At 55.1% G+C, this 24226-nt stretch overlaps 1 protein-coding gene across 9 annotated transcripts in view; it reads right to left on the reverse strand.

The window, feature by feature from the left end:
• The window catches only part of SSBP3 (single stranded DNA binding protein 3), a 161592-nt gene continuing 137366 nt past the window's right edge, over positions 1-24226 (reverse strand). For 6 of the 9 annotated variants that reach the window (XM_042997282.1, XM_042997285.1, XM_042997290.1 and 3 more), the window contains 14 exons: positions 22806-22886; positions 21832-21891; positions 17541-17607; positions 17374-17450; positions 11094-11198; positions 10002-10066; positions 9192-9240; positions 8538-8573; positions 7955-8009; positions 6536-6606; positions 1725-1803; positions 1441-1469; positions 1203-1304; positions 1-420 (listed from right to left, as the gene is read on the reverse strand). In XM_042997282.1, the coding sequence (XP_042853216.1) occupies positions 391-420; positions 1203-1304; positions 1441-1469; positions 1725-1803; positions 6536-6606; positions 7955-8009; positions 8538-8573; positions 9192-9240; positions 10002-10066; positions 11094-11198; positions 17374-17450; positions 17541-17607; positions 21832-21891; positions 22806-22886 (906 nt within the window). In that variant the 3' untranslated portion in view covers positions 1-390. The remainder of the gene's footprint in view (positions 421-1202; positions 1305-1440; positions 1470-1724; positions 1804-6535; positions 6607-7954; positions 8010-8537; positions 8574-9191; positions 9241-10001; positions 10067-11093; positions 11199-17373; positions 17451-17540; positions 17608-21831; positions 21892-22805; positions 22887-24226) is intronic. The other 3 variants (XM_042997283.1, XM_042997284.1, XM_042997286.1) reach the window with 3 other exon arrangements.

Consider the following 24226-nt stretch of genomic DNA (forward strand, 5'->3'; position numbering starts at 1 on the left):
AACCCCCCTGAAAACAAATTAAAAAATCCCAGTAACGGTAAAACCCCAAACAAACAAAAAAAAACAACAAAAAAGTGTCATGTACATAAAAGGTCCTTTTGGGAAAGGGCAAGGGGTGGGATTTTTCTGGTCATTGACTTGAAATATATTTTTATTTTGAGTTTTGTCCTTCATGTTTTATGGAATAAAAAGTTCGGCCTTTTTATTGCATGAAACTAAAATTGGGACAGGTCGGGGGGACTGGAGTAGGAAGGTGGGGGCTGAGGGGGAGCAGGGAGACGCCCCTCCCCCAGCTCCTGGGTAATGACACCTCACTTCTTCTTGCATAATTTCTGGCATCTTCCCGCCTGCAATGCCGGCTCTCTCAGCGTCTCGGAGAAGAGGAGGGGATCACACGCTCATCGTCATGCTTGGAGAATACTGGAAGGGGAGAAGCAGAGACAGGGCCATGAGGGCCAGTGTGGGCTAGATTGGGCCAGTCTGGGAGCGTGCCTGGGTGGGGAAGCCTGCGAGGGCTCTGCCCGCTCAGCACTAGACTGTGCCCACCCCCGCATCGTGGGAGCTCTGGGGGCTGCTATCACAACTCACCCCTCCATCCCACCCCTCTCCCTTCTCAAATCCCCTCTTCCCAGCTGAGGAAGCAGCCGACACTGCCCTTCCCACACAGCTGCTTTCCTGCAGCTCGCCCAGGGTGTCCTGGGGGGAGCTAGTCTGGGGTTCTCAGAATCATGACGTTGTTTCTTCATACGAGAATGTAAATAGAAGCCAGGCCCTCTGCGTGGGGATCCCAGGAAATCTCTAGTGGTATGAACCTTCCTCCCCAGGACAGACAGAAGTGGACCCCCTCAGAGGCCCAGTGGGCCAGAGCCCAGGCCTCCTGAGTCCCAACCCAGGGCTTTCCCAGCCTGGTCAGCTTTATCAGTGTTGGGAGGCGATGTGCCTCCCTGTAGAGGCCTCCAGAAGGTCCTGGCAGTGGTCGGGGTGGCAGCGGTTGGAGGCCATGCGGCAGGGAAGAGAGGGCCCTGCACTTTGTACAGAAAAAGGACCAAGGTGAAAGCCAGAGGCACAGCTGTTGGGACACCAGCCTGCCAGGCTGGTCCTCGCCAGCAGGCACCACAACTTAAGTAATTTAGTCCCCGGCCCCAGAGGTAAGACGATGATCCAGGGACGAAACTGGGGGGAGGGATACATGCAGCACTTACATTGTCATTCTGGAAGGAGTGGAGGAAGTTCCCTCCTAGCTCACCATCGTCTCGAGGGGTGCCTGGAGGATTGCTAATGCCACTTATGTTGTTAGGAGAATTCTGGGGAGAGGAGAGACGAGGTGAGCCCCAGAGCCCCAGAGCCCTGCCCGCCCAATGGGGAGAAAGGCTTTCTGGGGCCTCAGGGCTGGGGCAAGGTGGATGTGATCAGGGAGGAACACACAGAACACACACTCACTTTTGGAAGTCCATCTATGTCACCTGACCCTGGAAGGAAGGAAGGAAGGAAGGAAAACCTGGATTCAGTTTCTTGTTTGTTCTTCCATGGCTAGGTCTCCAAAGCCACCCAAATCCCACACTATTTCTGTGCAGACGATCTTCTGTCCTGGCTGTATCTCTGGGGATCTTCCTACGTGCCCAGCCAAGGTCAGTGGGGTAGACCAGGCCCGGCTGAGCCAAAGAAGGCTGCTCGGGCAGGGTCGCGCGGGGTGCAGCATGACCATGGGGCTGGCGCCCGCTTACCTAACGATCCGTTCATGTGGTGTGGTTCCATGCCGCCCATGCCTCCCATCGGGCCGTCCGAACCTGGACCCATCGGGAACTGGGGGAGAAGCACAGGGCGTGGTGGCTGAGTGGGCCCCAGGCCCTCGGCACCCCTCTCACGGGCTCCCACACCCAGCTACAAAGGAGCTGTGCCCTCAGGGAGCTTCCATCTGGTTGGGCTCCTCCGTAGGGCACACCGCGTGGCTATCTGATGCCGCCAGGAGGCCGGAGCTGGTTCCTCCCCTTGGCTCTCGGAATTGGGCAGGGCAGGGGTGTCCTCCCTACGCTCCAAATGAGGAAACAAGCCCAGAGAGGGAAAGACACCGGCCCAAGGCTACACAGTGTGGTTCTGGGACAGCTCTCTAGCCAAGTGTCACGGACCCCGTAATAAGGCTCTCTCTATCCATGGGACAGAGCGTGTGACTCACCAGTCAGAACCTCACACAGACACACAAATAGGTGACTGTGCGCAGCCAGGGGCGAAAGGTATTAATGTCTCTCATCCCCATTTTACAGGTAAGAAATGTGAAGCACAGAGAGTGGGAAATTCTTTGCTGGAGGTTCCCCCCCGCCCCTGGGAGATGGGAGGAGTGGTGAGTGGGGCGCGGGCAGCCTGAGCCTGAGTCCCACCAGCCTCCTCTGAGCGATTCCTCAGAAATGGAGTTTCATGGGTGAGGTGAGGAGATCGGGTCTACTGAGTGACTGGAGGGTCAGGGGAGAAGCTGGGCGGGGGACTAGAGTTGTCTCCTGGGGACAATGTAGAGGAAGGCCACTGATGAGTCCCCCAGGCAGAAGTGGTGGCAGGGCAGGCGGCTCAAGAGGCTGGAGGTGGAATCTGCTCTACCCCTAGCCTTGGACCTGGAGGGGGCGGTATATTGAATGATCTCAGAAAAGTAGCAACCAAAGGCCAGAGATCATATCCCATGGTTGAGAAGGGATGGCTGAGCCCAGTCTGGTGAGCCTAGGCCCTGTGATGCAGACCAGACGTCAGGGTGCACAGGGGTGGACACGGCAGAAAGGAGAACTGTTTGGCATCTGGCCTATGCCACGGGCGAGGGACACAGAGTTGAGTCACAGCCGAGCCTCAGCCCGGAAGGGGAGTCCACGGTTATGGACACCCAACCACCCCACAGGGCAGAGAAATCTGAACCCCTGCATGGAGGAGGAGGCAGAGGGCCGAAACAACTGAGGACAGAATTTGGGCAGGGGGAGACAGGCCACAGAAGTCATTCTAGGTAGGGGTCCTGCGTGAGCAGAGAGGCAGGGGGCAGCACAGGCTGCCGGAGCCCACATTGCAGGGGTGCGGCTAGCGTGCCAGCCGCTCCCTCGCGCCCACCGCCCACTCACATGTACCACAGAGGCGGCCTCCTTGCCTCCCGCCTCCCCAGGGCCACTCACAGGCACCGAGGCACATTTTTGACATCTGGCAACAAATTTCACACTTACTCATCCAAGTGAGAGGAGGTGATGGACTTTTTTAGGAGCCAACTCAGGACACAGTCGTATCAGACAAAACAGCCCCCCAAACGCGATTAATGTCATAAACAACGGCATGTTCTGCCTTCAACATAAGCATCTTTTAAAAACTTTGTGTTTTCTCGTGTATTATTATTTCTAACCGCTTGACCGGGCTGGAATTCGCACACCGTACAACTGGCCCACTGCAAGCACACAGTTCGGTGGTTTTTAGCATGTCTGCAGGTGTGCGGCCATCACCACCAGATCGACGTTAGAACTCTCTCATCACCCCGTAAAGAAACCTTGTACCCGTTCGGTCACTCCCCATCCCCCTCCAGCCCCCAGCCCCAGACAACCGTTAATTTGTTCTCTGTTGTCTACGGATTTGCCTATTCCGGACACATACGACCTTCTGCGGCTGGCTTCCTTCGCTCAGCAGGTCTTCGAGGTTCGTCCGGGTTGGGGCATCAGTTAGTACTTCTTTCCTTCTTCCGGCCAAATCACGTTCCATTACACGGAGAGGCTGCGTTCTATTTATCCGTTCAGTCGGCGGACGCGTCGCTCCCACTTTTTAGCTATTATGAATAACACCGCTGTGAATGCTGGTGGACGATTACTATGTGGACACAGGTTTTTATTTCTCTTGGGTAGATACCTACCCAACAGTGGAATCGCAGGGTCCTGTGGTCATTCTGTTTAAGCTTTCGAGGAACCGCCACGCTGTTTTCCAAAGCAGCCACATCATTTCATGTTCCCCGCAGCCACATGTGAGGACTCCAGGGTCTTCCCGGACTCACCCGCGCCGGCACGGTTTCTTGGTGACAGCCAGCCCAGTGAGTGTGCAGCACCGTCTCGTGCTTTCCACATGCATCCCCCCGATGGCCACGAAGCGGAGCACCTTTGTGTGCTTACTGGCTACAGGTACATCTTGGCAGGAAAGTCTATTTTGGATCGTCGGCCCACTTTTTAAATTGGGCTGGTTTTTCGTGCCTGAGTTTGAAGAGGTCTTTGCGTATTTTGGATTCAAGTCCGGTATCAGATTCATGATTTGCAAATATCTTCTCCACTCCGCGGGCTGTGTTTTTCACCTTCTTGATGGAGCTCCTTCGAAGCATGCAAGTTTTAAATCTTGATGAAGTCCAATTTATCTACTTTTTTCTTTTGTCACCTGTGCTTTTGGTGTCATTGGGAAGGCTTTGCTTTTACCTGGGCCACAAAGATTTACGCCTATATTTTCTTCGGAACGTTTTATTGTTTCAGCGCGGATGTGCATGTCGAGGGTTGAGTGCTCTGGAGAGATTCTGGGTTTCACTGTGGAGCAGTGGTCCAACTTCATGCACTTGCCAGGGGACATACAGCTGTCTCTACACCACTTGTTTATTCTGTGTTCGTTATTTTGTTACATAAGTGCTATTATTTCAATAAAACCACAGTCAGGCTAGTTAACAGCAGCAGTTGGTAGAGGACTAGTTAAATAAATAAACGGTTTGTGTGAGAAAAACAACAATTTATCTGGACTCTTTATTGGATTACTTCAATTTTCCAGGCTATATCACTATGTATTCTTAAAATATACAAATTTGGGGCGCCTGTTGAGTGTCCGACTTCAGCTCAGGTCATGATCTCCCTGTTGTTGGGTTTGGGCCCTGCATTGGGCTCTGTGCTGACAGCTCGGAGCCTGGAGCCTGCTTCGGATTCTATGTCCCGCTCTCTCCCTGCCCTTCCCTCGCTCATGCATGAGCTCATGCTCATTGTCTCAAGAATAAAACATTAATACACACACACACACACACACACACACACACACACACACAAATTTAATTTTTTTTAAAAAAACTAAATGCAATGGACTGACTAAACACATATTACTTATATTTGATTTAAAAATGTTCTTGGGGCGCCTGGGTGGCTCAGTAGGTTAAGCATCAGACTTCAGCTCAGGTCATGATATCACAGTTCATGAGTTCGAACCGCACATCAGGCTCTGTGCTGACAGCTCAGAGCCTGGAGCCTGTTTCAGATTCTGTGTTCCCTGGCTTTTGGGCTGCTGGAAGAGCCTTACACTTTTCCACCCACCCTTTGGCATCCACTGCCCAAACCAAGGACAGTGTGTCCTGGGAAGTCGTCTCCTGAGACATAGAGCTTTTAATGCTAAAACCTGATGGCCAGTCACCCTAACGGGTAGCAGGGGTGATGGGGCTGGGGTGGGAGGGGTGCTGGCTGCCCAGGAGAGGGACAGGGACGGCGGAGCAATGGTTAAGGAGTGCGGTTCCCACGCTTCTCAGTCACGTGACCCCTCTCTAGGGGACCCCTCTCTAGGTCCCTCTCCCTAACCCAGGAGGATCCAAAGACTTCCCCCCTTCAGAGGCTGCCAGAGGATTAAATATGTACAGGGTCCAGCATGGGGCAGCTCCCAATCAGCATTTAGCACAGTGGGTGATTCAGGGGTCACACCAGGAACCAAACCAACAGAACCAAACGAAGCACCCCAAAAGGCCAGAACACCACTGGGGCCCCAACACCCGGAGCCCCTGGCTCTGCAGTCCAGACTGTTGATTTGGTCACATAGCAGCCTCCCTTCCAGACCCTGGGCTCCCCAAGCGCAAGGCCAGTCCGAGTCCCCTCCCCAGCTGGTGGAGAAGGGCTGTCTCCAGAGGTGAGTCTGACCGGCCCTCTCCTCGGGGAGCTCCCAGCTGGGAGAAGGGGACGGGCTATGGCTGCACAGTCAAGTGCCATCCAGCAGGGGACACAGGCCATGGGAGGGAGTGGATGGGCAGGGGTCAGACAAGGTGGAACTGGAGCTCCTACATTACGAGGGGCTGGAACTTGGAGAAGCCAAGAAGGGAGGGGGTGGGAGGCAGGCAATGACCCAAAGAGAGACCAGGAAGCTGCAGTCACAGGGCTCCCAAAGGGGCTGGAGGCACAGGGCAGGCAGGTCCCCAGATGGGCTTCGGGGACCCACAGCTCCAGACCTCAGAGGGTGATTGACTGCCTGGGGGGGGGCACAGCCGGTCGGCGGAGCGGGGAGTGACCCGGGTCCACCCGCAGCCTAGTGCTCTCCCTCCCTGACACCCCACTCAGGGTGGCAGGGATCCCCACAGTGAGGCTGGGTGTGCCGCTCTGGCCAGAGGGGAGGGCACCTCTCCACCCCCGGCCAGCTGCGGAATGGGAACCGATTTGCCCAAGAGTTAATCGCTTTTCTGACGGTTTATTTTATTCGTCTTTGGTAACAAATGGCTGAAATCAATTAAACTTGCTTTCCCCTCAGCTGATGAAGTTAATTATGATTTGTTATGGTATCTGATATGTAAATTATTAGAAAGCGGACTTACGTTGGACCGGCTGCCTCCAGGCGGCACCGGATTAATCATTGTGTAGATGTTGTCACTGGAATTTGTTGAATCTGTAGAACAGTGGAAACCCACAAGTCGGGGTGATTAATTCATTTCTTAATTAAAACAAACTCGTGGCACTTGAACTCATTCTTTTGTATTTTATCACCTAAAATCTCCTCTAAGTACCACCATTTTCTGGCTAATTTGTATTTAATGAAGATTCACAAAGTTTTTAATCACAGAAAATTCAACTGTGAAAACTGCTCAACCCTGGAACAAAGAAGTCCAGGGTGTGTGGACAGCAGTGTGGACGTGGCAAAGCGGGGGTGGCAGGTTCAAATTCTCATCTCCCTACCCGAAAACGACCTGGTCCCCAGATCCTGCCAGGGACCACGCAGGCACGGCCAGACCACCAGCTGTGCTCTCCCCCAATCCCACCCAGGGGTTTTAATCAAACTGGGGAAAGAGAAACGCCACAAATTACCCAGGGGCCACCTTGCCAAGCTGATGGGGCAGGAGGGAGAGGGAAGCATGGGGCTGGAGACACATTAACATATGCAGTGGTTTAATGTGACCCAGTCTGAATGTAGGTCATGCGGCTCATAAAAATGCAGCAGCAGAAAGAGGGAGCGAGAGTGGGGGCCGGAACATCACAGCCGCCGCTAGCTCCAGACTATGGATAAGCAGCTTCCCTGCCACTGGGAGCCGAGGAGTCTGGGGAGAGAGGGACCCCTCTGTCTCCCCAATTAGCTAGGAAAGTCTCCTAAGAAAACCAGCTAACATGTTTCTATCAGGAGTAGGCATCTTCTTTCTAGGGCAGAAATCCAACCACGTCTCACTTTTTATTTTCTGGGTGGGTAGACTGTCCGTGGGATTCCTTCTAGATGGTGGTGTGTTATTCTCAGCTGGGAAAGAAACGCAACTGTGAAGCTGTGTGTGTGTGTGTGCCCACATGTGTGCACGTACGCCCTCTTCTGATCAGAGAAAGAGGGAGAAGAGATCTCCCGTATAGAGGACCAGAAGCCAAGAGCTCTGGGAACTCAAGACACACGGTGTTAAGAGTCCTGGTTCCAGGATGCCAGAAGCCCAAAGCCCCTTTTCAGTCATCTAGAGAAATCCACAGCTGGGAAAGGGTGCTTGCCAACCAGTGCGAGCTGAGGACAGTGAGACCCCCCTCGTTCCTGGAGCTCTCTGCCCTGCCTCTCCCTCTAACCAGAGAGGAGGAGTGACCTTGCTAAGGCCACAGGGAAGGTCAGGGGCACCAAGGACCTCCTTCCTCCTAAACACCTGATGCTGACATGCCTGGTGGGGGACACGCTGCTCAGGAAGGGTGGTTGGTAAGCTTTGGCCCTGCGCTGGGACCCCTCCAGGACCCCCTAACTCTCTCGATGGCACCCTCTCCCCAAGGCTTCTTACCTGCAGGACTAGGCATGATGGGTGTTCCTGGGGGGCCACCACCGCCAGGAGGTCCCTGGAGATGAGATAAAAACTGATGTGAGGAACCCATGGCCATGACCCAGGTCGGGAGAAACCCCCGAGCTCCGGCCACACCAAAGTCAAGTGTTCCTCCAGGGCCCAGACTGGCATCCCGCTCTCACTAAAGCTCAAGCAGAGCCCAAGTGTTTAAGCCCCAAGGGAGCTGGACTTGGATTCCCCACCCCCCCCCACCCCTGCCCCACTGCCTTTCTTCAAACCCAGAGGCAGCTGTGGGTGTGCGTGTATGTGTTCACACGCCGACTGGTGGAACCAGAGGCCTGTGGGGGAAACCAGCTAGGCCACTGGTCAGCCCCCAAGATGGGGACCCAACTCTAGGTCTTGTTTGGGGACTTCCGGGCCCCCAGAAGGTACCTGAACAGTGACAGCAGGTTCTAGCAGAGTTTAGAACTTGTGCTCGGAGTGTGTTTTGAAAGGGAAAGAGACAGGGACCCTGGAGAAGTTCTCTTGCACATTCAGTCACATGTGGCTGGACACCCAATGCCCCGAACCCACACACACTTACCACATAGGTACCAGGTGATGAGGAGGAGTATGGAATCTAAAAACAAGAGGTGGGCAGCCACGTGTCAGAGTCCCTTCCTCTGATACTCAGTACCCTTGGGCTCCCAAATCCACTTGGGGACCCACCCCCTCTTGCTAGGAAAGGCTGTGGGACACCCCAGGAGGGGGCCAGGGGTATGAGCAAAGCCCAGTGCCTACACTGAACTGATCCCGAGAGCCTTGGCAGGGAGCTCTGAGGGGGCATGGGCAGGGGAGACCCTCCAGTGTGAGAGGACAGGAGAGCGAGAGCTTCTCCCCACCCCTCTGGCCTTCTTCCCCAGACTGTCTGTGCTGAGCCCCTTTCCAGCTCCTTCCCCTGAGCACTAGAAGCCAGCCCTGCCGGTGGGAGAGGATTGCCAGACGCTTCTGTGTGGACAATGCTCTCTGAGCAAGCTCTCAGCTCACACAGGCTTTCTGCCCATCAGCGGGCTGGGCCGGGGCCCAAACCCGGAAGGCCCCGGGAATGTTACTCCCAAGCCTCCACTTACAGGTGGGGCTCCCGCTGGCAAGCGTCAGGTGGACTCTTGCTGCATCCCTGCCTCTCATGATACCCCCAACCTGGGGACAGGACCACCCCATAGCCTAGAAACCCCTCCCACTCGATGTGGGTACTCACTGAGTTAGCACTGTTAGGATTTGGCCAGGGTCTGCCAGCTCCCGGGCCCCTGGGAGAGGGAGGGAGGGGGAGGGAGAGAGACGGGGAGAGGGGGAGAGGGGGAGAGACAGAGAGAGAGAGAGGAGAGAGATGGCAACAATGAAAAAGGTGTCGATGACCCCAAGGGGGCGGTGCCGGAAGCGCCAGAACTAGAGGGCTGACATCACTAACAGGAAATCCTTCATGCGGCCCTAGGGCCTTACACACCTGGTTCTCGGGCAGTAATGGGCAGCTCCACGGCTAGAAATCTACAAGCTCCTCTAAATTACATGAAAAACGTGTTAAGTATATAAAACTGCCTCTGCATGTGCATCTTCCCAGGAAGGGAACCCACAGATCCTCATGGGGATCTATCCCCGAAAGGGGGTTAAGAACCACTCAAGCACTACAACAGCAGCCAATTGTACCGGGGTTCAAATCCTGGCCCTGTCACTTAAGAGCCCTGTGAGCAGGGGCAAGCTACTTCACCTCTCTGTGCCTCAGTTACCTCATCTGTAAATGGGGGCAATAACCACCTCACCGGGCTATGAGGAGCAGGTGGGCTAATCCACACAGCAGGCTCAGAAACACACCCAGGACGGATGAGCCCCATACGGGACCATATGAGCTCTTATCCAAGTATCTATCGCCAGCATCCCCGGCTCCACTGATGAGAGGCCTGAGGTCCAGAGAGGTGCCAAGAATGACTCTGTTCACGAGTCTTTGGGGGGGCCAGCAGAGGGTCGGGGAGCCATGGGCTCTGAGCTGCCAGCAAGGTCCTTTTTGCCTTACATGTTAATCCCGGGCATGGCGGGGCCGAGGGAGTTGGGTGGTGGTCTCATGCCGCTGCCGTAATTCTGCAACGATAACCAAGGGTCAGTCTATGAGAAGGAGAAGGGGCACCGGAGAGGGAAGGGGGGAAGAAAGACAAACAGAATAGAAGCAAGAGGATTAGTCTGTGGAAAGGATTTGATGAGAAAAAAAATTACACGTTCGTTAAAAAAGGTGAGGGGGGTGGGAGCCGAGGGATGGGGCCACAATGACAAGCCAGCACAGAGGGACAGTCACAACTTGAAACACATCTTCAGGGGTCTCGGGATGGTTTCTCTCAAAAGCATGTGGAGGTCCAGTAAGCCCTCTCATCTTGGGTTTCAGGTGGGTGGAAAGGAGCGGACTCGTAACAGATCCAACTGGTGAACACCTGCCCACTTTAGGAACTCCGAGGGAGAAGAAACTGCCAGCAGCCTGGGGGCAGGGGCTGGGTCTGAACGTGGAAGGGGAGAGGACCCGCAAAGGCCTGGCTGGTGGCTGTCCCCAAGGCCCAGCATGTACAGATCCCCCACCTTGCCCCATGCCTGCGCTGTCCCCCAACCCAGGTCACCTGACTCAGGTGTCAGCGTGTGGGGCCCTCACCAAGCACAGTGCTGGAGAAGCAGGAAGAAAACTCAGGGGGAATCACCAATTCTGAGGGAAGAGTCCCACCTCGGCTCAGTACAACCCCCAAGGCAGAGCGCAGTGAGTCACAGGAATGCCTGGATCAGGAACCTCCTATCGGGGCTGCGCCTGACCCCTCTTTCAGTGTTATTTTCCTTGCAGAAGAAATAAATACCTTGCCTCCCTTCTCCACTTGGGCGCCTACACATCCTCCAAACCCAGCTCAAAGAGCACCTCCTCTGCGAAGCCTTCCCTGCCCACCTCTTAGGGTTAATTGCTTCACCTTAGTCCCTCCCCAAATGCCTTGTAATCCTCCTACCCCTGCCACAGCCCGTACCACACTGGGCTATGATCGTGGCCACGTGTCCATCTCTCCCACTAGGCTCCGAGTACCTTTGGAAGGTGGGGACTATATCTCAATGATTTTCATGCATGCATCACTCCACGTACCAGCCGCCAGAGACTGGGTGCTGAATCAATGAAGGAGTGAACGAGTAAATGAACAGGAAGTAAAACTGGGCTGGTTGGGCTGGTTAAACTCTGCCTTTGTAGAATCTGAAAGAAGTAAGGTCGGTGAAAATTTGACGACAAAGGGACAGCCAGTGTTACCTGAGCACATAACACATTTTACATACAGTCTCTGGCTTGTCCTTTTAACACTGCCACGAAACTAGTGTTATTCCCACTTTACAGGAGACTGAAGGTCTGAGGGGAGAAAGATCCACCCAAAGTCAGGAAGCCAATGACCCAGCTGGGGTTTAAACCTGGATCTACAAGGGCACCTGGGTGGCTCAGTCAGTTAAGCGTCCGACTTCGGCTCAGGTCATGCTCTCACAGTTTGTGAGTTCGATCCCCGCATCGGGCTCCATGCTGACAACTCGGAGCCTGGAGCCTGCCTCAGATTCTGTGTCTCCCTCTCTCTCTGCCCCTCTCCCACTTGTGCTCTGTCTCTCTCAAAAATAAATAAACATTTAAAAAAAGCCAAAAAACTCCTCTAGGTCCACACTCTCCCCACACGTCTGGTGAAAGGCGGGTGGGGAGAGGAACGGCACAGGAGGCCCAAGAGCCAGAGCTGACAAGCTCAGAGCCAACATCATGCTGGTGGCAGGTCCTCCAGCCAAGGACCGGCTGTGGGGCCATCTCCTCTGCCTGGTCACCCTGACAGGGGATTGGAGTCTAAGAGCATATGCAGATGGGGTGTAGACAGTGACAGGGGCGGCACCAGGCCAAGTGGCAGAGAATCGAGGAGGGAGACAAGGGTGGCCACAGAGGGGTCCTCAGGCAGTCCCACATCCCCAGAGTCAGCTCCGGAAACGTGCAGGAGCCAGGCCCTCTTTAAAGACAATGGCACAGGCTGGCAGGCGGAGCCAGATCTCAGGTCAGAGCACGGGAGAGCCAGCCCCAGGCTGGGCACACGTGTGTGACTTTGGGCAAACCGCACAAGTGACCCCAGTGCTCACTCCGGGCCAGGCCGCACAGCGGGCTCAGTCATGACAACGGCCCCATCATGAGTCCGCTTTAAAGATTAAAACACTGCGGCGCACAAGCAAAGTGACGGCCCCTCGCGCGGCTACGTGCAAGGCAACCCCGTGGCTGAAGGCCCGTGGCCTGGCCCCGGCTTCACAGCTGCCACCCTCCGCTGTGCTCCCTCGCCTGTACCACGGGGACAGAGGGCCCCCAACCTTACAGGTCTGGGAGGATCAAATGAAATGGCGGCTTTGAAGCGCTCTCTGTCGGCTCTTGGAGGCGTGTGCTGATTTGGGATGTCAGCGGCAGAACGAACACCAAAGCCCTTAATGCCGCCTTAAGCGTCACGGAACCTCAGGTCTTAAAGGGCCCTTCCTAAGCCCCTACACGAATCTCGGCCTCGCCTCCACCGCTGCAGGACAGGAAGCCTGCCCCCTCCCCAGGCAGCCCACGCTCCCACAGTGTACGGCCTGGCCAACTTCCAGCCAGAGATCCCTTCCAGGGGCTACCGCCGCATCCTGCGGCATCCCGCCCAGGAGAGCGTTGGTGCTGCAGGGCCAGTAGAGGCTGGCCTGGGTGCTGGAGGAGCCTGGGACGCTGCGGCACAGAGTGGGCGAGGGGAGAGGACAAGCCAGGCGCTCACTCCCAAAACACGCCCGCACATGTGGCGTGTGGCCCCCCGGGGGAGGCGCTGGTGTGCCAGCTGCTGTTCCTCCGTCTACCCCACCTTCCAGAGCCTCCCCAATAGCCAGCCCGGCGCTTCCCGAGAAGGGAGGGTTGCCCACCAGATCCTCCCTCCTACAGGCCCAGACCCTGGAGGGCCACCTACACCTTCCCATTTCAAAGATGACAAGCTAGAGGCCCAGAGCGGCCAAAGACTTGCTCAAAGGTGCACAGTAAGTCAGGGGTGAAAGCAGGGCTGACTGTCAACTTTGGGGAAAACACCAGCCTTTTCACAGAGGGCTTGGAAGCACGGTTTCCGACACTCCACAGAAATGGTTCTCTTCCCTCAATGTCCGCCTGCCCACAGCACTGGACTGCAAGGTGTGACCACCAGCCAGATGCTCCCTCCCTCTCTGCCATCCACATGGCTCTGCAGGGACAGCTGGAGGCCTGGGAGGGATCCTCAGGGCAGCATGGGGCTGGCTACATCCACGGGGGTGGTCCCCTTCCTCCTGTACCCTCACTCTCATCCCCACTCAGGAACCTTGGATGCTGGGCAGAAGGCCCTGCAGGAACAAGGAAGGGCCTCCCTGCTGGGGACCTTGGGTCAGGCATCAAGGCCTGGATACAGGAAAGCACTGGGCAGCTGGTAGAGCTGGGACCTGCTCCTTCTTCCTGCAACTCCCAGAGAGCCTCTTCCTCGGTGCTGCCCGTAGCCCGCCCAGCGCCACCTTCACCTTAAAGTAGGGGAAGAACATTCCAGTCTTTAGGACTGGTTGATGGGGTAGTTTCCTGGGCAGCAGGGGCCTGTCCTCCGTTTCCCTCTCATCACGAGGTTTGGGGGGCCTGTACGGGCCCCCCGTTGGGAAGTGTCGAGTGGCCCCACTTTCTCCTCACGCAGTCCCTCACACCTCTAGCCTGGTTTATGATCCTTCCACCTCTTGCCGGGGCCCCAGGCAGTACCCACAAAGAGCCGGGCTATCCTGGATCGGCAGGGAGATACGGTTTCTTCTGGGTGGCACAGAACTGTCCCTGAGATCATGGGCTATCCTTCATCTGAACCTTCTCAAATGCAGACAAGCTAGGACGGCGATCTGATGCTAGCCCGTGCTGGCTCCACCCCCCAGCCTGAATACCAGCAACAAAGGTAATTGGTACCCACGGGGCGTATGAGCCACAGCACCTCTGAGGGGGCCTTGCATTCTGTCCACGGGAGCCCGGCCGGCAGCCCTTGCAGATTTAGCCTCACATCAACAGAAGTCACTCCTGAAGAACTTAGCCAGAACGTTCCCATCTGATACCGACACAGTTCTTTAAAGAAAGACTATAACTAAGTGGATATATTACCTCCTTTTCGGCACTGGCCCTTTCACAAAATCAGAGTAAAATCTGTCTGACACGCTCAGGGAACAGGGCAGGCCGATGCCTGGGGTGCTGGTTCCTTTGTGACGTTCAGGCTAAAATGTAACACAGGCTCAAAAAGAACAAATGTCACTCCGTCCAGCTTTGAAATCTATAAAGTAGCCCCAAGACTACACTGTACCTATTCTTTGTTCAGAAAGTTCTGGAGTGGTCACTGGCTATTAGCACTCTTATTCTCCACTTGGAATAACAGGCTGATGGTTTCCCACCTCTGTGTTTGGTCTCAGTACGGCACTGTGCATGCAGTGGTACTTACTAAAGGCTGCCTGAGGGGCTGGCCTTGTTTTCTAAGATCCCAGGCTGTGGCAGAAGCAGGACCCCCTCCCTGAGCCCCTGTTCTAGGAAGAGACACCCTGCAGGTACCTCATGCTGTTTCTACCAAACCTACAGTGGACCCCATGAGGTGATCACCAGGCTGTCCATTTTGCAGATGAGGGACCAGAGGCCCAACCAGGCTGAGCTGTGGCTGGAACCGTGTTTTCCAGCACTAGGTTCTGAGTTCATGTCTCTCCTGTCCATTGGGAGTGACCAAGACAGGACCCTCAGGGGACACACAGAAAGGGCCGGGGTCAGGAGGTATAGCGGTTCTGCCCTCAGCCTTGGGGTCCAAAGCTTCTAGGCTCTGCAGTGCCTGCTCCCTGGCTGACCCCAAAACCTGTCCCACACCAGGCTAGCCCTTCTACCTCCATCTGGTGCAGACATTCTGGGTTGCCCTAAGGGAGCTCTGGCTCTGGAATTTCAGACTGCACTCTACCCAGAGGGGTACAGGAGACTTGGGCAAAGCACTTTGGGGGTCTCTCTACTGATACAATAAAGTCAAATAAAGAACAAGAGAGACATTTCCAGAGCCCCTGTGATTGGTGGGGAGTGGGGTGGGTCAGCTGCCCTGGGCTAGTATCTCCCTTGGCTCTGGGGGTGCCTGTCAGGGCCTATGGGAGGGCTCTGCCCTTGCACACCCTTTGGTGAAGCCAGGAGAGCCACACTGGACCCGAGAGGCCTTTTCTGGTAAGACCCCAGTCTTTAGGACTCTCACCTCTTTAAAGCACACCACAACAGTATGCCAGACTGTTGGTCAGAGACTCTGACATGACGAGACGCCCGCTAAGCCAGGAGGAAGTCCTAAACTTACAGAATATTCTGTTCTCAGTCTGCTGACATCCATTCCCAGCTTCCAGAATCTCAATATTACCACAGGCTTAACAAACTGCTAATGGCCTTGGCCAGAAAAAAAATTAAAAAAAACAAAACACAAACAGCTCAAAGCAGTCATCAAACCCACACAATTAGAATCCTAAACACTGATTTTAAGCCCCTAAGTTGGAAAACACACACTTCTTATTAAGAGTACCTCATGCCAAGCATCACACTGAGAACCCGAGCCTCCCCATTTGAACAGTTCTGTATGGCAGATACTGGTCTCTTTCCCATTTAATGGACGCAGCGGCTAAGCCTCCAAGGACCCAGAGGGGCACGTGGGGGCATAGGAATGGAGTTTTCCTGCCTCCCACTCCATCCTCTTGTGTCCCCAGGTCCCCCAGGACGTTCTGCAAGTCCAAGGTCACTGCTTATCTACCCCAAGAGTAACTCTCATGTGCCGCAGAAGGACCCAAAGGTTCCTGACTCCGGGGATGGAACGCTCTGCTTTCAGACCCTGCTGCCCCTCCCACCCGCCCTGCAGAGGTCAGCTGGAGACAGCCACATGGCAGGAAGGGGCCACTCTCTGGGGGCTTAAGAGGAACTGGGGAAAACACAAGCTTTGAAGGATTTGAGGAAAGAAAAAACAAACAAACAAACAAACAAATGAGAAAACCAGAGGTGCAACTGGTGTGAGCTTGTGGGGCCTAGAGAAGCCAAGGACCTCCCTAACATTTTTCAGCACCACAGAGGTTGCAGCCACCCCCGAGAAGAAAGCAGTGGGCTGGGTGTGCTGTAAATACAACTCCAGACGGAGCAGAGGACTGTGGGTGTGGGCAGGCACCTCTCACTACAAAAGCGGGGCACGTGTCTGTGAGCGGGAGCACTCCTCCTCCTCCTCCTCCTCCTCCTCCTCCTCCTCCAGGGAACCGGAAACCTGGGGAGGGGCCCAGAAAATGCAAACATCTGCAGGCAGGGAGCGGGGAAGAGACAAGCGGGCTTACAGGCAGGGCAGAAAAGGGAAGCAACGCCCTACGACAAAACCGTCCCCACCTCACTAAATCAAACTCCCTTCTTATTCAGACTCCCAGCTTCTTTGAGACAGATCAGCACACTCACTGCCACAGCTACTACAGGGGACAGAGCCACATTCAAATGGTCAGAAGAATGGGAACCAACTGTGATGAGGTTCTAGACCAGGAATGGCCTGTCAGACCTCTGACCGATGGTCCTGGGGAACAGGGAACTGGGTCACAAGGAGAGACCACTGGGCTGTAATTGTAAAGAAGTAGACCGGGCACTTGACAGAAGCTCTTCCAGAGGTTTCTGAGGTGTCCTTTATGACAACGGAACCCCTCTGGTCAGAAGAAATCTTACCTATGAGCCGGGTCCATGAAATCAGCAGAAGCTCTGGGTTGAAGCGGGTCTTAGGGGCCCTGGCCGGCCTGGCCTCCTCTCAGCTGGGATAACATCGCTGAGAGCCATGGGTATAGATATACTCCTCCCCTCGCACTGCACCGGTCGGGAACTGAGGCCTGCCGGGGCCCACCGAGATCAGATGATTCACCCAAGGACAAATGGTGAGTTACAGGCAGAGCTAAGACTGCCACTCGTTTGTCCCACTTCTGGGTCATAACAAACCATGACCCTGAGCTAGTTCAAGTTCACCTACCCAGGGTAGGAGGCTTTGGGATTCCCGGAGGACCCACACCGCTGCTCGGGGACCAGACCCTCCACCTTCCAAATTCCTCAACTCCCTCCCCCAAGGGAGGATCTGCCAACCAGAAGGCTCCCGGCTGTCCCTCTCCCACAGCTCCCTGGGGCCCCTCAACTCGGCCTGCCGCCTGCCAAGGAGGGGTTGCTCCTGTCTGCGCGTGGGGCCAGCCCAGCCGTGGACAGAGAGGGCAGCTGGGAACCTGGCCACGTCCTCTCCCCTCACCCCTGTGAGCTGAGGGACATGGAAGGACTGACAGACTGTGGAAAGAGGAGAGTAGGCGGGTGCACACAGATGGCCAGGGAGATGGACAGACAGACAGGTGGTTACCTGTGGGCCGGGCCCCATGGGTCCCATGCCTCGGGGAGGGTTCATTCTCTGCATTGATCCTCCCATGTTGGGGTGCCCTGCATGAGAGAGGAGATAAACCGTGAGGTGGCAGGGGCAGACAGCACAGATTCCCCGGGCCGTGGGCCGCCCCGCCCGGCTCTCTCTACCTTGTTGTCGGGTGGGATCCATGGAATTGGGCAGCAGTGGCTGGGTCCCAGGAACTCCTCCTGGAGGCTGAAAGAGATGTGAGGCCCGTGCTGAGCGGCTGGGGGATAGAGGGAGATGTGCCAGCCTGCCCCAGTTCTCCACTGCCCGTCTGGGGCTACCCACGGCCTCCCTGACCTGCTGGCTGGGGCTGGGGGGGGGAGATCTCCAGGAACAGCAGGTGGCTAGAGCTGGCGTCAGTAGAAAGTGCAGCGTGGGTGGGACAGGAACCATCACACCCTGCTGTCTCCACGTGTCTGTGTTCCTGCCGGAGCTCAGCCTCACCCTGGCCACACCACCTCCCATACACCCCTCCACGGCCACATGCCTCCCGTCCTCACCTCCCGAACCCCAGCCACCACGGTTTAAGCCAAACCCTGTCTTTCTTTCACCCCATGGAGATGTAACTTACCCACCCCCTCCCCCAAAGTGTGGGGACCAAGAGAGCCACCAGCTAAAAATCCTAACACTAAGAAGGGAGCAAAGGCAGAGGCAGCCTTTGAGATTTGGAAGGGGAAACTGAGGTCCACAGGCCCAACTGCCCCCAGTCATCAATTGGCAGAGCCAGCAGGAGCACTCAGGCTCCCAACTCCCTGTCTTTACCCAGCACGTGAAATGTCCCCTTCCGACCCCAGGGGGGCTAGAGGAGGCCTCCCAGAGAGGGGCGAGCAGGATGCTGAATGAGAGCCTGCTCCCCAAAGCCTGGTGCAAGTGGCAGGTGCCGGTGTGATTACTGTTAAGAAGGTGAGGACAGGGTGCCACGGGTTTCCCAAGCGAATGCTTGGCACGCTTGCTGTGAAAACCTGTTACAAGTGATTTACTTGGGACTGGAGTTATTTCAGCTGCAATTGGGAAGAAAATAAAAAGGGAAGCAGAGCTAGAAGGAAAAGTCTGCTTCTAGAAGCCTCTGCCTCAGGACCAAACACGGGCCCTTGCCTTTGAGAGGAAAGCCTCTGTGAACGCTGACCACCTTTTCCCATCTGCGCGTGCCAATGCTCCTCTGGGTTAGCATCTGGGATAGGGACACCTGTCCCCTCCAGCCTCAGCCCTCACCACTGCCGGGGGATGTCTGAGTGGGGAACTGGGTGCCTTTGGCCCAAGAACAAGCTCTAAACCAGTTGTGGGTGAGGTGGTGGTAAACAAAGGGGCAAGCTCTCGCTGTTTTCCCAAGCTTCAGAAAGGGTGTGTGTGTGTGTGTGTGTGTGTGTGTGTGTGTGTGTGTGTGTGTCTAGTGGGTGGGGGTGCTTGCAGGAGGCCATACAAACCTGGGATTGCCTGCTGTCTCCACTGCCTGGGTGTGTTCACAGCCTGTCTCTCTACCCCTGGAATTTCAGCTCTTCCGACCTCTCATTCTCTCCCAGCCCTACTTCCTTTCCCCCGGTTCCCAAGCTCTCAATCATGTGACTGGTTTTGTATCTGCCCCACTTTGGGGTTTGGGCTATTTCTAGACCCCAGTTACAGGACTCTGAGAGGACAGAGACCTGCTTGCCTCTGAGGCTGTCTGGTTTGGGGGATCCCAGGATGCTGAGGTAGACAGGGCACCCTCCAGGTCATAGAATGCCCCCACCTAACCTTGATGGAGCAGCCATGGGGGCCAGGCAATCGCTCCCTCACCAGGTAGCCCAGTGTCAACACCAGCAATTCTCAAAGGAAGTTCCTCCTTGGGCTCCCCTGATCCTGCCGTGTCAGGACTCAGGAGCAGAGCAGGGCTGCCCAGAGGCTCGACGGGAGCCTGGGCGTCATTTCCCTCCTCCTCCTCTCATTGGGGTGGACCCTGAACTGAGGACAGGGCAGTCTAGCCTCCTCTCCAAGAGAAGGGTGATGTCCAATGACTGAAATAAAAGGGTCTCACACAAGAAGGCCGAAGCCTTCAAATGTAAGAAGGAAGAAAAGTAACAGCTCATATATGGGACTGTAAGCACATGCTGAGCACACACTCTCGGAGCCTGCTAGGGAAAGTGCCGCTCCGGGGCTGTCATCCAGGCTCCTAGAAGTAGGCCAGTGCCTCTCGTACAGCACCGCGGGGCAGGGACAGGAAGCAAGTGTCTGCCTGGGGAATACACAAACCCCAGCAGCGTGTGCACGGTCACTCAGCTGGCCTGCCCCAGTCGGCCACCGGGCCAGCAGGGACTCCTCTGGGACATGTACGGGAGGGCTGCCTGACACATCCGATCTCAGTCTTCCCAAGCCCAGCTGAACCCCAATGACCACCACCCACCCACCCGCTCTCGCTTGAAAAACACCAGTGCTTTCTCTACACAACCCCGAACCTGTAGCCAGGAAGGCAGCTAGGAGAGTGGGCTTGTAAGGACAAGTCATCAATCCTTGGCTTCTTGTCCCCTTGAGTGCCCTTCTCATTGCCCTAACGTAGGAGGTCACATGTACCTGACCAAGTCCCGCTGCCTCTGCTTCCTCCACCTGCCAAAGGGGAGGGCTCACTGGGGTGGCACAGAGGCTCCTGTTAAACCTGCAGCCGCAAGCGAGGCACTCTCCACGAAACCCAGGTGCAACACCTATGATGGGCACATCCCTCCTCGGAGGGCAAACCTTTCTTGAGCCCACAGGAAACCGGAAAATCAGTGTAGATTTCCGATGGGGGGTGGCGGGAAGGTTGGGACAATTGGTTTGTAATGCGAGGTGCAGATGACGGATTTATCCTCCATTTGCTCTCGCTCTCTTGGGTACTTGCTCATGCTTAATTGATAAATAGAAACATACATGTTTCCTCTCGTGTCCCTTAATTGCTGGAGGAAAGTCCACAATTATGATAAGGAAGCATCTGTTCTCTCCATGGGGCGGAGGCCAGTTCTGGCCAAGGAGAGCCTCCTCTGGATGTGCTGGGGTGGGGGGGCGGTACGGCGCTGCTCAGGCCCATGCACATGATGGCAGAGGAGGCCCACCTGGTGACCGGGGCAGCACTTTCACACCCCTGAAAGCTAAATGAATTGGGAGAGGTGCAGAGGAAACAGCACTGGGCTAGGAGCTGCAGACCAACTTAATCCCAGCTTACTGGAAGACTCTGGGAAGTCACTTCTTCACTCTGACCCGTTTCCTCATCTGAGGTACACCCAAGTGTCCCACCTTGCTCAAAAAGTTAGGTCTCTAATTCCTGTCTACATCTCCCCTTCATGTCAGAGAAAGAGGAAACAAAAGATTTTTGGAGGGGAAAAAAATAATTGGAAACCTGATAAGCAATTCAGCCCTAAAACTGGAGGCCCCTGATTACAAGCATCTCTCCTCAGCCTCCACCACTCAGGGGCACTCAGGGGCTTTCTTGCAGAGCCTTGAGTAACAGTAAAAATAGCGCCCCTCCAGTGGGTAACTGAACTCCCAAGTTCCAAAGGCTGTAGGGGCTGGATATGCTGGTGCTGTGGTCAAATCTTTTGAAGGGCATTTGTAAGGTCACTCTAAGAGTCACACGTAAAAAATATTTCGGCATGAAAAGAAATCCCACTGATGTTTCTTTTAAGTTTCTTTTAAATCTGTCAATCCTCAAAGGGTATTTTACCTTTACCTCTCCAGCTCCCCTCCCGCCCCTGGATGAGCTGAACTAGGGAGGGTGGCACGGGGGCCGATTTCTCCAGACCACCTAGAACTGCCAACCCTAATGGCCCAGCATAAGGCACACAACCCCAGGCTGAGAAGCCCTCCCATAAGCAGACCACTTTTCTAATTACACGAACAAATCCTTTCTTGTTTTGAGTTGGGTCTGGGAAACAGGCAGACATTGCTTAAAACCTCACAAATGTCCTGCTCCGCTGCATCCAGGCTCCTGATCTAAGCATTCCTACGGGCCATTTCTCCCCTTAATAGCAGGATTATATTTACCAGCCTTGGCAATTCTCAAAAGCTTCCAGGAAAAAATGCACGTTGTCAATTAACTTCATTAAGGAGGAAGACCCTTTTCCAAGAAGGGGCTGGAAGGGAGGGGCAGGGGCATTACCACCTTCTCTAGAATAGCTGAAACCCTGCATTCCCAAACATGGCTGCTTCTGGGGCTGCCCCCTGAGCTCGAGAACCGGCTGCCCAAAGCCCACCAGGAGAGGCAAATGAAATGCTGGGAGTGGGGAGCTGTACCACGGACACAAAGTGGACACAGGGCCCTCTCTGGGGACCTGCTTGGAAGCTACCTCCTGCATTGAAACTTGTCCCTCCATCTCCCGACCCTTCCCCCAAATTCTGCTTTGGGTCAAAGTCCAACTGAGGTCAAGGGTGGCTGAGTGAGGGGAGAGAGAACATGAAAAGATACAGTACCTGGTTTCCCATTCTGATCGGGGGCCTGGGGCCGCCTGCGTATCGCGGTGACATAAAAGGCTGCAATTACAGGGAATTAGTTCAATGACAGCCTGCACTACCGCACAGGGCCAAACACAAATGCGCTCCACTCCACAAAGTCCAGTTTTGTTACAACTAGTGATCTTTTAAACTCTCTTTCTCCCCGGTGGCCTCTTCCCTCTGGGCAAAACTTCCTTTGGGCAGAGGGAACAAACGACGTGCATGGCATAGGTGCCTCCTGACTCCACATCCGCTCACGGAGATCTACTCTGGGTGGCAGGATAGTGTGGCTGGGGCTTTGCACAGGACGCGGAAGAGCAGGTACATCAGTGCAGGGCAAAGGAGGAAACCGCGGCTCTCGGTAAGGGCAAATGAAATCAGAAAGGGACTTCTACGTAAAATTCCCAGGGTGTGCAAAGCTGGACACACACACGCGCACACACACACACACAGAAACCACTGACAAAGGGGGTGGGGAAGGGGAGCAAGGATTTAAGGCGGGGGAACACAATGAGAACGGTCAGGGGACAGCGGGCTCCCTAACTTGTGCAGGGCAATGGGCAGGAAAGCTTTCTCAGCAGCAAGAGTGCACACAGAAAAGGCTAGGGATGCAGCTTCGGTTACAAACAAATGGTTAACCAAACTCAAAAACCAAATCAAAAGTGAGAGAGGAAAAAACAAAAACGCAAAGGCCGCTGACAAGGTCACAGAAATAGATTTTCTTTTGGTTTCATATCCAAGCTGGGTGTGATGTCCAAGGAACGGAGACTATCTTTTGGGGGGGGGGGGGGAATTTTTATTTTTTTATTATTATTGTTTTTAAAATTTCATTCGTCAGTCAAGACTCGAAAGCAATGGCTAGAGCACATTTTGATTTTTGTTTTTCCTCTGCTGGCTCTGTCCTCCTTGTGCCCCGCGCCCCCCGGCGGGCGGGCGAGCCACAGCGCTTTTACCTGACTGTGGGGTCCCATCATGCTGCTGGGATTGTGAGGTGGAGGCTGTGCGTGCGGCGAGGGCTGTGACCCCGGAGGACCCTGTGAGGCCAGACAGCAGAGGCAGGTTATAGATCACAGCACATGGAGAAGCGCAGAAGCTTAAAAGAACAAAAATTAAACCAAAACGAAGGGCAGGCGGCGGGCGTGCGGGCGGCGGGCTCTGGTTGGCGGGGAGGTGCGAGCGGCTGCTTAGGTCGCAGGCCCCACGGTGTATGCGGCGAGCGGTAGGGAGAGAAGCCGATGAACACACTCACGGGGCGGGGGGGGGGGGGGTGTTCCAGGGGTGGAAGATAAAACCCAGCTCCTTTGTCAAAGCACGCAGGAGCAGGGGCCCGGGCACAGGCTACGGATGGAGCGGAGTTTGCCATGTTAAATACGCTGGTTGTGACGGGCTCAGAGAGCGCAGTGATGCACAGCGGGCTGACCCCTCTGCAAAGCGTGCAAGGGAGTGGGGACGAACCGGTGAGGCCCTGCCCTGGGGGAGCTCCCGGTCTGGGGGGGGAGGGGGGCACAGAGACAGGGTGCAGGTTCCTAGGCCAGTCTACAGAGGGAAGGGGGCCTGATGGATGCACGAGAATAGATAGAGGAGTCAGAGCCCGAACAGACGAGGGAACGACAGGACGGACCAGGGCACTGTTAATTCACCTTCACTTGGAAATGGCCCCATGAAGTCGGGATTTTCATTCTTCTTTTTACCAATGAGAAAACTGGGTCTCAAGGGACGAAGGGATTTGGCCACAGCCACACAACTGGTAGGTAGCAGAGCCAGGATGTGAAGCCTGATGGGCCCAAGGCTCACCCTTACCACTGCAGCCCTGAGCTGAAGCAGACATGGGCAGAGGAGCAGCGGGATGGGGCTGGAAGCCCCTGATGGGTGGAGGGGCTGGGCTTTCCAGTCTAGAGGGCAGTGAGCCACCTATGGTTCCGAGCTGACCCTGGAAGCCTTGGGCTCTGCTGACCTCGACTCCCCCCAGAAGAGATGAGGAGATGAGTTCACTTAAACCACGGGGTTGGTCAAACTGTGGGCTGCAACCCATTAGTGAGTGGTGAAATCAATTTAGTGGGTTACAACCATTGTTTCCTAAATATCTGGAACAGAATAAAATAATAGAAAATATCGAACAACTCTGTGTATACGAAGTCAAGTATTTTTCACGAACTGCTTTTTACATTTATACACACGTGTGTGTATAAATGTCCAATGTATCTCCTCCTGTGGGTCCATCACAAAGCACAAAAAACTCATCTTGGAGGCTCCTTCCTGCCTACTCAGAACATTCAGAGCTGGACTCTGGTGCTGGTGATGAGAAGCATACCCTACTTGTCTCTTCTCCACCCAATACTCTCGGAATATTTTGAGAAAAATTCAACACCGGCAG

The sequence above is a fragment of the Panthera tigris genome, chromosome C1 (assembly GCF_018350195.1).
Source record: "Panthera tigris isolate Pti1 chromosome C1, P.tigris_Pti1_mat1.1, whole genome shotgun sequence".
Taxonomy (NCBI): Eukaryota; Metazoa; Chordata; class Mammalia; order Carnivora; family Felidae; genus Panthera; species Panthera tigris.